Source organism: Salmo trutta, chromosome 19 (assembly GCF_901001165.1).
Source record: "Salmo trutta chromosome 19, fSalTru1.1, whole genome shotgun sequence".
NCBI classification, from domain to species: domain Eukaryota; kingdom Metazoa; phylum Chordata; class Actinopteri; order Salmoniformes; family Salmonidae; genus Salmo; species Salmo trutta.
Genome location: NC_042975.1, coordinates 27,087,316 through 27,100,264, shown reverse-complemented (window position 1 = coordinate 27,100,264; position 12,949 = coordinate 27,087,316). Strand labels below are relative to the sequence as shown.

At 43.0% G+C, this 12,949-nt stretch overlaps 1 protein-coding gene across 5 annotated transcripts in view; it reads left to right on the top strand.

The window, feature by feature from the left end:
- The window catches only part of LOC115154265 (syntaxin-1A), a 56,874-nt gene that overhangs the window by 29,586 nt on the left and 14,339 nt on the right, over positions 1–12,949 (top strand). For all 5 annotated transcript variants that reach the window (XM_029700314.1, XM_029700310.1, XM_029700311.1 and 2 more), the window contains exons 4-9: positions 5,768–5,842; positions 6,059–6,132; positions 6,306–6,414; positions 10,516–10,589; positions 10,788–10,925; positions 11,894–12,004. In XM_029700314.1, coding sequence (XP_029556174.1) covers positions 5,768–5,842; positions 6,059–6,132; positions 6,306–6,414; positions 10,516–10,589; positions 10,788–10,925; positions 11,894–12,004 — 581 coding nt within the window. The remainder of the gene's footprint in view (positions 1–5,767; positions 5,843–6,058; positions 6,133–6,305; positions 6,415–10,515; positions 10,590–10,787; positions 10,926–11,893; positions 12,005–12,949) is intronic.

Here is a 12,949-nt window from a genome sequence, read left to right as displayed (position 1 = left end):
ATGCACACTCCCAAAAATGGCAATTATATACAAACACATATGCACGCACTGACACACACACCCACTGAAGACAGAGCTGTCTTGGAGCCACATGGAGCCTCTTATGTGAATATCTCTTCTCTCAGCCCCTGGAAGAGATAATAAAATCTCCCAATGCCCGTTGAGTCTGATTTTGGGAAATTAGGAGGACTACAAGGAGTGTATAGACAACACTAACAAGCTATTGTGGGATCTAGTGGTGGTTTTGGGGCTATTATTCTACTATTCATAATTGATGAGTGGCTGTAATGTGGGCTATCCACTGACTCCAGACTTCCATTTTAGGAGGAGATAAAAACAGAAAAGGAGGGGAATTAAATGCCAAGGGTGCATCTCAATAGTCTAAACCAGCTTCCTCTCTTTGTTTCCTTTACACATACAGAACTCAAAAAAGAGAATAGATGTAGGAACTTAAACCCACACATTACTTTCACCTATCCAGTCATTCCAGATCAATTTGGAGAAAAGGACAGGAATCCACGTTTTGTCTAAAATCAAATCTATGGAGATCTAGCCCAAAGCGATATGTGGGGCTTAGAACTAGGGTGAAATTACCATATCTCTGTGTGGCTGGTGTGGTCTGTGCGGCCCACTGAGAAGATGACTGATGCTGGGAGCTTGCTGGGTGGGACAGGAACAGGGTCATCACTACCTAAGCAATGCTGATCTTCCAGTTAATGGTTTATTTAGGAATCTTTTACCCCTCTTAGGAAGATGTATAAGTAGTTAAAAGCTTCGGCGATATGGCTGGGGTGTTAAAAATGAAGGGCTTTTTTATGTTAACAGAAGGGCCTTTTCAATCAACTGGGAGGGAGGGGAGGGGTGTTAAAGCAGGGGTATTCAACCAGGGGTATTCAATTCAACCGGGGGTATTCAACCGGGGGTATTCAACCGGGGGTATTCAACCGGGGGTCTGCAGCGGTACTACAGGGGATCCGTGCAATAGATGAATTTCCCTCCCCAATGTTTTTCAGAATATCACTAGCAACAACAGAATAAATGTAAAAATGTATTACATCCCTACAGTACAGTAGAAAACAGGAGAACATCTTTCAAATGATCTAAACTTTATTTCTCAACTCCTAAAATTGAGCAAATTACACACTGGAGCCAATTACAGTCACTGGAGTATCTGACATACAGTTGAAGTCGGAAGTTTACATACATACACTTAGGTTGTAGTCATTAAACTAGTTTTTTAACCACTCCACAAATGTCTTGTTAACAAACTATAGTTTTGGGAAGTCAGTTCGGACATCTACTTTGTGCATGACGCAAGTAATTTTTCCAACAATTGTTTGCAGACAGATTATTTCACTTATAATTCACTGTATCACAATTCCAGTGGGTCAGAAGTTTACATACAATACACTAAGTTGACTGTGCCTTTAAACAGCTTGGAAAAGATGTCATAGCTTTATAAGCTTCTGATAGGCTAATTGACATCATTTGAGACAATTGGAGGTGTACCTGTCGATTTATATTTCAATACCTACCTTCAAACTCAGTGCCTCTTTGCTTGACATCATGGGAAAATCAAAAGAAATCAGCCAAGACCTCAGAAAAACAATTGTAGACCTCCACAAGTTTTGTTCATCTGTACAAACAATAGTACGCAAGTATAAACACCATGGGACCACGCAGCCATCATACCGCTCAGGAAGGAGTCGCGTTGTCTCCTAGAGATAATTGTGCTTTGGTACGAAAAGTGCAAATCAATCGCAGAACAACAGCAAAGGACCTTGTGAAGATGCTGGAGGAAACGGGTACAAATGTATCTATATCCACAGTAAAACGAGTCCTATATCGACATAACCTGAAAGGCCGCTCAGCAAGGAAGACGCCACTGCTCCAAAACCGCCATTAAAAAAGCCAGACTACGGTTTGCAACTGCACCTGGGAACAAAGATCGTACTTTTTTGGAGAAATGTGCTCTGGTCTGATGAAACAAAAATAAAGCTGTTTGGCCATAATGACCATCATTATGTTTGGAGGAAAAAGGGGGAGGCTTGCAAGCCGAAGAACACCATCCCAACCGTGAAGCATGGGAGTGGCAGCATCATGTTGTGGGGGTGCTTTGCTGCAGGAGGGACTGGTGCACTTCACAAAATAGATGGCATAATTTAGGAAGGAAAATTTGTGGATATATTGAAGCAACATCTCAAGACATCAGTCAGGAAGTTGAAGCTTGGTCGCAAATGGGTCTTCCAAATGGACAATGACATTTTTACATTTTACATTTGAGTTATTTAGCAGACGCTCTTATCCAGAGCGACTTACAGTAGTGAATGCATACATTTCATACATTTTTTTTTCTCCGTACTGGTCCCCCGTGGGAATCGAACCCACAACCCTGGCGTTGCAAACACCATGCTCTACCAACTGAGCCACACGGGACCCGTGTGACCCCAAGCATACTTCCAAAGTTGTGCAAAATGGCTTAAGGACAACAAAGTCAAGGTATTGGAGTGGCCATCACAGAGCCCTGACCTCAATCCTATAGAACATTTGTGGGCAGAACTGAAAAAGTGTGTGCGCGCAAGGAGGCCTACAAACCTGACTCGGTTACACCAGCTCTGTCAGGAGGAATGGGCCAAATTTCACCCAACTTATTGTGGAAGGCTACTCGACACGTTTGACCTAAGTTAAACAATTTGAGGCAATGCTGCCAAATACTAATTGAGTGTATGTAAACTTCTGACCCACTGGGTATGTGATGAAAGAAATAAAAGCTGAAATAAATCATTCTCTCTACTATTATTCTGACATTTCACATTCTTAAAATAAAGTGGTGATCCTAACTGACCTAAGACAGGGAATTTTTACTATGATTAAATGTCAGGAATTGTGAAAAACTGAGTTTAAATGTATTTGGCTAAGGTGTATGTAAACTTCCGACTTCAACTGTATGCTTTGAAAAAGCACCCACGAATAGGCTACCAGTGTGGCAAGTGCCGTTGGCAAGGTTTCTTGACATTTGTTTAACCAGCTAACTGCTCCTCTCAGCAAAAATGTGTTTGGAGTTTATTTGGATCTCCATTTGCTTTTGCAGAGGCAGCAGCTATTCTTCCTGGGGTCCACAAAAAAGCACAAAACATGACAAACAAAACACTAGTACAATGATAGACACTGAAGGACAGTTGCACAAATTTAAAATACAACAATATAAAATTTTGTAATTGGTGATGGGAGTTCCATACGATAATGGCTCTCTAAAATACTGTGCGTTGCCGTGAATTTCTTTTGGGCTTGGGGACTGTGAAGAGTCCCCTGGTGGCATGTATTGTGGGTAATATGTGAGTGTCTGAGCTGAATGTTATTTAATTATGCAGACAATCAGGAATTTTTATTAAAACTAGAAGAGAAGAATTTCATCTCTCGTCAACCCTCAACCGGGAAAAACTGGCATGCATGTTGATGTTAGTTCTGTATGTGCAGTTGTTGGCAAGGCGTGCTGCTCTGTTTTTGATCCAGTTGCAGCTTTACTAGGTCTTTCTTTGCTGAACCTTACCATATTACAGGACAGTAATCAAGATGGGACAAGATCAGAGACCTAACAACTAGTTCAGTTGATTTTTGTGTAAAAAATGCTCTCATATTTTTATACCAGACATACCCCTCCCCATCTTCACAACAACTTTGTCAATATGACTTGCCTACTTGGGCTCCCGAGTGGGACAACGGTCTAAGGCACTGCATCTCGGTGCCAGAGGTGTCACTTCAGACACCCCGGATAGAGTTGTGCTCTGCCTACTGACATAACCAGGAGGTAAATTATACTGAACAAAAATATAAACGCAACATGTAAAGTGTTGGTGCCATGTTTAAAATTGTCCATGCGCACAAAAAGCTTATTTCTCTCAAATTTGCCAAGATAATCCATCCACCTGACACGTGTGGCATATTAAGAAGCTGATTCAACGGCATGATCATTACACAGGTGTACCTTGTGCTGGGGACAAAAAAGGTGACTCTAAAATGCCACAGATGTCTAAGGGAGTGTGCAATTAGCATGCTGATTGCAGGAATGTCCACCAGAGCGGTTGCCAGATAATTTCATGGTAATTTCTCTACCATGAGCTGCCTCCAACGTCATTTTAGAGAATTTGCCAGTATGTCCAACTGGCCTCACAACCGCAGACCACGTGTAACCATGCCAGCCCAGGACCTGCACATCCAGTCAAGAATCTGTACACAATTCCTGGAAGCTGAAAATGTCCCAGTTGTTCCATGGCCTGCATACGCACCACATATGTCACCCATTGAGCATGTTTGGGATGCTCTGGATCAACATGTATAGCAGTGTGTTCCGGTTCCCGCTAATATCCAGCAACTTCTCACAGCCATTGAAGAGGAGTGGGACAACATTCCACAGGCCACAAACAACAGCTTGATCAACTCTATACCAAGGAGATGTGTCACACTGCTTAAGGCAAATGGTGGTCACACCAGATGCTGACTGGTTTTATGATCCACGCGCCTTCCTTTTTTTGAAAGTTATCTTTTGTGGCTCCCAAGTGGCGCAGCGGTCTAAGCCACTGCATCTCAGTGCTTGAGGCGTCACTACGGGCACCCTGGTTCGATTCCAGGCTGTATCACAACCGGCCGAGATTGGGAGTCCCATAGGGTGAGGCACAATTGGTCCAGCGTCGTCAGGTGTAGGCCGTCATTGTAAATAAGAATTTGTTCCTAACTGACTTGCCTAGTTAAAATTTAAGGTTAAATTTAAAATCTGTGACCAACAGATGCATATCCAATTTGTAAGTCGCTCTGGATAAGAGCGTCTGCTAAATGACTTAAATGTAAATGTAAATATCTGTATTCCCAGTCATGTGAAATCCATAGATTAGGGCCTAATGAATAAGTTTCAATTGACTGATTTTCCTTTTGTATTTTTGTTCAGTGTAGTCAATAGACCAATAAAAATGAGTTCCAAACCTCTGCCAATAGCAACTCGTTTTCAGTTTTAGCCTCCCCACTCAGACTACTCCCACAGTCCTAGCAAAAGTATTGCTTGAGAAATTGCTCTTTGCTAAGAAGCTATTTTTGTTTCTTTGTTTTCAATTTAAATGGTTACAATCATGCAGTTTTCCTCGCAAAAGTGATTTCTGTTCTCTTTATGAAATTATCTACTTTACCCTGTATATCAAAAAATGACCATATAACACTGATTGTTTAAAGCCAAACTGTTGCTGACTGTGAACCTGAACAATAAAATGTTTTATATATTGTAAGGCCAATATAGCCAGATGAGCAGGTATAACCAGATGGGCAGGCTGGTTAGTTCCTGAATCTAGGCACAGTGCTCAGTTTGAGTAGTGATATTGCCTGGGGTTGTCAACATGCAGTTCGACACTGAAGAAGAGGACGTATCATTTGTCACAAAAGATGAGACGTATGAAGAATGTAACATGAGCAAAACATTTGAATCCATTTTCTGATGAATGCTACATCTGGATTGGTTTGGTGTCCGGGGACCGATACACTTGTAACATTGGCACTGATTCAAATGTTTATCGGTGAATCGTTACATCACTTTTAGAAATGACTTGATAATGAGATAAAAACGGCTGCGTTGGACCTTTTTTCAGAGGACGTCATGGCTTTGTTGGGAGAAACAGAAGAAACTCGTATGTTGCAATCGTGTTGACCTGAATAGGACAAATGTGAAACAGGATTTTCGTGAATAAATCAATTATTCAGATGTTTTTGCTGTTTCTCTCAACAGAAACGAAGGCAGAGTTGGAACAGCTGATGACAGACATAAAGAAGTTTGCGAACAAAGTGCGCTCCAAGTTAAAAGGTATGTTGCAAACACAACCATTGTTTATAGAATCTGGCTGTAGCTTATGTCACATTTAAAGGTAGAATATTCAGGCAAATGCATTATTTAGCATGGAGAGGGGAGAGAAAAACAGAGAAACCAAACTAAACCTGGTTCTTCATTAATTAGATCATCTGAATAAATGGTAGTGGTACTGGTAGATAGATTTTTCTTCTTTCTCTCTGTTCCCTACAGGCATTGAACAGTCCATAGAGCATGAGGAGGCTTTAAACGGGTCATCTGCAGATCTGAGGATACGTAAGACACAGGTGGGTTATGGTGTGTGTGTGTGTGTGTATATAGCAGGCAATTTCAAAACTGAGTCTGGAGTTTTCAGGGTCGGAGTTGCCATCCCTGTTGTACTGTATGTATAAGTCTAATTATTATTGGAAAGCATTAACTATTGATGGACAATGTAATATCCTGCATTATTCTCTGTCAGCATTCCACGTTGTCTCGGAAGTTTGTGGAGGTGATGTCGGCATACAACGCCACGCAGTCGGACTACCGGGAACGCTGCAAGGGCCGCATCCAGAGACAACTGGACATCTGTGAGTGTGCTCTGTGAGTGTGTGTGTGTTCCTGATATTCTCTTATCAGGAATTGTGATACGGTATTGTTCATGATAACATTAGACTACATAGTTACACACCGCATGAATGGGTTGATTTGTTTTGGTTTTATTTTCCGAGTTTTGTTTGTCTATTTGTTTGTCTACTGTTTCCCCAACGCATGTAAACTCAGCAAAAAAAGAAACGTCCCTTTTTCAGGACCCTGTCTTTCAAAGATAATTCGTAAAAATCAAAATAACTTCACAGATCTTCATTGTAAAGGGTTTAAACACTGTTTCTCATGCTTGTTCAATGAACCATAAACAATTAATGAACATGCACCTGTGGAACAGTCGTTAAGACGCTTACAGACGGTAGGCAATTAAGTTCACAGTTATGAAAACTTAGTACACTAAAGAGGCCTTTCTACTGACTCTGAAAAACACCAAAAGAAAGATGCCCAGGGTCCCTGCTCATCTGCGTGAACGTGCCTTAGGCATGCTGCAAGGAGGCATGAGGACTGCAGATGTGACCAGGGCAATAAATTGCAATGTCCGTACTGTGAGACGCCTAAGACAGCGCTACAGGGAGACAGGATGGACAGCTGATTGTCCTCGCAGTGGCAGACCACGTGTAACAACACCTGCACAGGATCGGTACATCAGAACATCACACCTGCGGGACAGGTACAGGATGGCAACAACAACTGCCTGAGCTACACCAGGAACGCACAATCCCTCCATCAGTGCTCAGAGACTGTCCTCAATAGGCTGAGAGAGGCTGGACTGAGGGCTTGTCGGCCTGTTGTAAGGCAGGTCCTCACCAGACATCACCGGCAACAACGTCGCCTATGGGCACAAACCCACCGTCGCTAGACCAGACAGGACTGGCAAAAAGTGCTCTTCACTGACGAGTCGCAGTTTTGTCTCACCAGGGGTGATGGTCGGATTCGCGTTTATCGTTGAAGGAATGAGAGTTACACTGAGGCCTGTACTCTGGAGTGGGATCGATTTGGAGGTGGAGGGTCCGTCATGGTCTGGGGCGGTGTGTCACAGCATCATCGGACTGAGCTTGTTGTCATTGCAGGCAATCTCATCGCTGTGCGTTACAGGGAAAACATCCTCCTCCCTCATGTGGTACCCTTCCTGCAGGCTCATCCTGACATGACCCTCCAGCAAGACAATGCCACCAGCCATACTGCTCGTTCTGTGCGTGATTTCCTGCAAGACAGGAATGTCAGTGTTCTTTTTATTTTGACCCCCCCCCCTTTGTTCAGGGACTAACAATTCAATTTCTGTGGAACTTGTTCAGTTTATGTCTGTTGAATCTTATATTCATACAAATATTTACACATGTTAAGTTTGCTGAAAATAAACGCAGTTGACAGTGAGAGGACGTTTCTTTTTTTGCTGAGTTTATTTATAGTTAGAAATCTAGCAACTGTGTTTTGTTTCCACTTCTTCAGGGTGTGAATTAGCACTAGTTGAATTAGGCCTATATATAATATTAGCAAACAGAAAGAAGATGCATTTTTTCTCTCTATTGAACAAAAAAATTAAAATTGACTAAAATAATTAAAATATCATAATTGTCAACCCAAAATTCATGACAGTCACTGGACTAGGTTCCATAATATCACAATACTCTCTCAGTAGTCTATTACACTTCTTAATAAAGCATTGTGATTGACTTTAGAACGACTTCATAAGACTCAAATGTATTCTATTGTGTGACGCTGCAGAATGTTTTTATGGGGTTGGGATTCCTAATGTTTGGTTGAGGTGTAAGGTGAGGTGTAACTGTATGCTAACTTATTAGCATTTATTTACCTGGGAATAGAGGAATAAATAGATCCATAGTGGAAGTGTGTGTGTGTGTGTGTGTGTGTGCACACTCATAAACATATGGACACATATGTGCATGCATGCACACACATATATGTATATGTGTGTGTGTGTGTGTGTGTGTGTGTGTGTGTGTGTGTGTGTGTGTGTGTGTGTGTGTATGTATATGTGTGTATATATATATATATATATATACTGACCTCAATCACAACATGATGCAAAGAAAAAAATTCTAACTGTAGGTAAACACTGGCTGTGTTCTGATTGCCAAGTCTAGGACCAAAAGGCACCTCAACAGCTTCTACCCCCTTGTCATTAGACTGCTGAACAATTCATAAGAATTGCCTACGGACAATTTACATTGACCCTACATTCATGACACTCACTCCCCCCAATGGGAATTAGTGAAAGGGTGCACTCATTAGGTTAGGACTTGCAGATGAACATGTTGGCAAAAATATAATAATGTCACTACTCGCTACCTCCTAAACCTCTAGGTTTATAAATTGACAAATTTGCCAAACCAGCGATGTGAGTTATTCAGCCTTTCAAGAAGTGCTGCACATGGTAGGGAGTGGAAAGAGAGAGCCACTGTTATTGGGTATAGCAATGGCTGAGGTTTGATGGATTCAAAAGTGGGAGGACAGAAGGTCACTGGGCGGGAGGCAGAGGTCTTTTTTCAGGCCTTGTGCTGGCACGCATACACACAGACATAAGTGTGTGTGTGTCTTTGTACGCATCTGTGTGGCCATCGCGGCATGTTGTGGCCTTTTTCCAGCACTCTGATGAATTGTTGTCACTAGCTGCCAGTAGATGATCACCCCACTGTAAAGCTTCACCATTTATCTGCCACAGCACGCAAACAGCAATTGAATCACAGGGTCGGTCACTAAGGTTACAGACTTGAAATATACATTTTCCCCTGGATGGAAGAGTGGATTAGGCCAACAGATGCACAATATGTCCCCAACACATTTCTGCTTCTTTCTAGCAGGCATAGGAAATCTGTGGAACGACAGGGAAACAATGTTGTGTGTGCATACTTTATTTCAAATAGTGATGCTGTTAACTTAATCTGTCTGTAATACAACCATTCTAGAACTCTACAACAGGTTCCCCTGGATTCCTGTTTGGATGAATTCAATCACTAAGACACATTTACTGAGTGAAACCAAAAAGCCCATACCGTATTCATCAAAAGGTATGTGTAATGCATTTGGTTGGCAGTAGCCTAGAGGTTAGAGAGGCGCACCTTGAGCAAGGCACTTCATTGCACACATCTGCACACAAGACCCAGGCAACACAAAAATGGGAATGGAACTGAATTGGCAGCTGGAAGGCCGCTCGTCTCTAATTCCATGTATCATTTCCTGCCGTTGTTCCCTTGAGCACACAATTGCTCTCCATCTAGGGATGCTGCACTGCTGCTGATTTCCGTTCTAACCAATGGACAAAGTCCTATTCTATTAGGAATATATAATATGCAATTATTTATTCAGATATTTTTTTATGAATGCTTATAGCAAATGTTATTAATAGGTAATAGGAGGCACCATAAACTCATTACGCCATGGTAGTTCATAAACTATTATACATTTTTTCAGTCCCATCTTAGCTTTTTCAAGCAGGAAATCTGTGACATAATGCCGTTGAAACAGGCTGCGTGGGTCTCCCATCAGGGGCTGGCTTCGGCAGAGATGGAAAAAGGCAGAGATAGCAACAGGCAGATGAGAGACTAGCCTGTGATTAATCCTACACTGACGCCTCTTTCTCGCTCTCTTTCTATCTGCACCTCACCTCCCCAGCCCATTTGCCTTGATGGGGTTGTGGGCGCCCACTCTCTGCCATCGTGATTAGTGGCAAGAGAGAGATCGCGTGCACACACAGCAGCCCTGAGAAGGCTCCTTTAGCCTGTCACAATGACAGGCCCACGCCACCTCGTAGACAGCCCATCGACATGTCTTGGGAGAAGGAAAATGAGATATAACACTGTGTTGGTGGATGGGTGTGTGTGTGTGTGTGTGTGTGTGTGTGTGTGGTGGTTGAGTGGCCAACATGTTTAACCTTTTACTTAGTTAGCTAAAATATATTCGGTGTGTCTTTCTCAATTATCGTTGACCATTCCCAGTTGGATCACTTTGAGATGTGTTGCTGTTTCAAAATGTATTGTCTTCTATTGTGCTGCATATACCCAATTGCTGTTGGTTACAGGTTGGTTGTTGTTGACCAACTCCATGGATTGTGTTTGTTATTGTAGCTGGTAGGAACACAACTAATGAGGAACTAGAGAGCATGCTGGAGAGTGACAATCCTGCCATCTTCACATCAGGGGTGAGTGACCACACGCAACGGGCCAATACACAGGCAATTACATACATACAATTGTCTGAGAATCATACACAATAGAAGACCAGATATCTCTCTGTTGGCGAGGTTTGGCATTCCAACTGAGTATGCCACACCTACAAGGGGGGAGAACTTGTGAGTGGGTATGAGTGTGTGATGACACATGAACTCTGTCTCTTCTAGATCATCATGGACTCCAACATCACCCAGCAGGCCATGAATGAGATTGAGACGAGACACACTGAGATCATCAAGCTGGAGAACAGCATCAGAGAACTTCATGACATGTTCATGGATATGGCCATCCTGGTGGAGAGCCAGGTAGGACTCTATACACACTGACTGGCTAACACACAACAATGAAGACTACACACATACCAATTAGAAAACCCTGTTAAGATCTAATTCTCAGAGTAGAAAACTCAACGGACATTATGAAAGCTTAACCAAGTTTAGTTTTTCCCAGAGGGTCAATACAGCTGCATTAGACAAAACATGTTTCCACCACCACAAGTGTGTGTATATATACTCCAATTTAGGCCCTCCTCCTTCTCTCCAATCCTTACATCTTTTATGGTTCGACAGGAAGACGAAGTGATGGGAGAAACAATGGTTTATTATCCTTTAAGGGGATCTGACCTGACCTCAGACCCTTGATGTCTAACCCTAAGATCTCCACCCGTATCACCTATAGCAATCCTGTCACTGCCTCCTGTCTACCCAGCACATTCCAAAGCCATCTGGCTCCTACAGATAACGATTAACTTCTGATGTAAAAACCGGTCTCTATCACCCCTCAGATACTATAGTCTTACTTCTGATGTATAATGTCTCTAGGCTAGCAATGTTCCAAGTTTATTCTAGAATCCAACAACCTACCACACTGAAATCCCTCTCTCTCCATGCTCCTCAATTTACCTTCGCGCTCTCGCTCTCTCTCTCTCTCTCTCTCGCTCTCTCTCTCTCTCTCTCTCGCTCTCTCTCTCGCTCTCTCTCTCTCGCGCTCTCTCTCTCTCGCTCTCTCTCTCTCGCTCTCTCTCTCTCGCTCTCTCTCTCTCTCTCTCTCGCGCTCTCTCTCGCGCTCTCTCTCGCGCTCTCTCTCGCGCTCTCTCTCGCGCTCTCTCTCGCGCTCTCTCTCGCGCTCTCTCTCGCGCTCTCTCTCGCGCTCTCTCTCGCTCTCTCTCTCTCTCTCGCTCTCTCTCTCTCTCTCTCTCTCTCTCTCTCGCGCGCGCTCTCTCTCTCTCTCGCGCTCTCTCTCTCTCTCGCTTTCTTTCTTTCCCCACCACCAGGGGGAAATGATAGATCGTATAGAGTACAACGTGGAGCACTCAGTGGACTATGTAGAGAGGGCCGTGTCTGACACCAAGAAGGCAGTAAAGTACCAGAGTAAAGCAAGGAGGGTAAGTCAAATACTAACTCTCACTGTGAGTGTTGTGTCGTTAGATGTAACGTTGCATGATGTGGCTTCATGTTGCTTGATGTGAGGTAAGTTGATGGGAGGTGTCATGGTCTGATGTGCATGTCATTCCCAATGTAAAGATTCAGTGACAGGTATGTGACTCAGGCAATCCTTTTCATTTATTTTTTTTGGTGAGTGCAGAGGAAGGCATAAATCGTTGTTCTCAGGACCTTTTCAAACATCCGAAATCGCTGTCTTTTTCTAGTGATCAGGCTGTATGCAAAGCATACACAACATTTTAGATGTATAATACACCCCCTTGTGTCTGAACAGCCACAGTGCAGGATGGGATGGAAGACCCTGTTCACACACAAGTAATGCTTTTATAGTTGTTGTCTGTGCGATGGGGAGCCGTGCCTGTCTTCATATTGGTCAGCCCTCTTCCAGCTCCAAACCAGACTAAACATTGGACTCATAAACGCACGGTCAAAGCGAATATGTCATGTATTGACGTCAGTTAATCGCTGGAGACCTCTGTGGAAAAAGTGACATTCATTTCACCTTTTCTGTTTTGTTAATCTCCAGTAGCAAAAACATACATATGTAGTGTTATAGGGGGGTAAATTAAACTGTCACAAAAAAAGATGCACAAACTGTGTTTACTTGCATTTTCAACCCAGGCAAACCATGCATGATCTTATGTGACCTGGTCTCATTGAGGTCCTCTATGTATCTATCTACCTTCATCATTGCTGCTGTGACAGAACAGCATGCATCAAGCCTACTGCTCTCTGCTGGGCTACATCTACATAGGCACAGATCTAAGATCAGCTTACACTCTCTAATTCTGGACCATTACTATCAGAAGTAAAAGGCGTAACTGACCTAAGGCTAGCGTATAGGCCTGGGGCAGCTTCATCAGACCCCTTCCTGAATGACAGCCTGT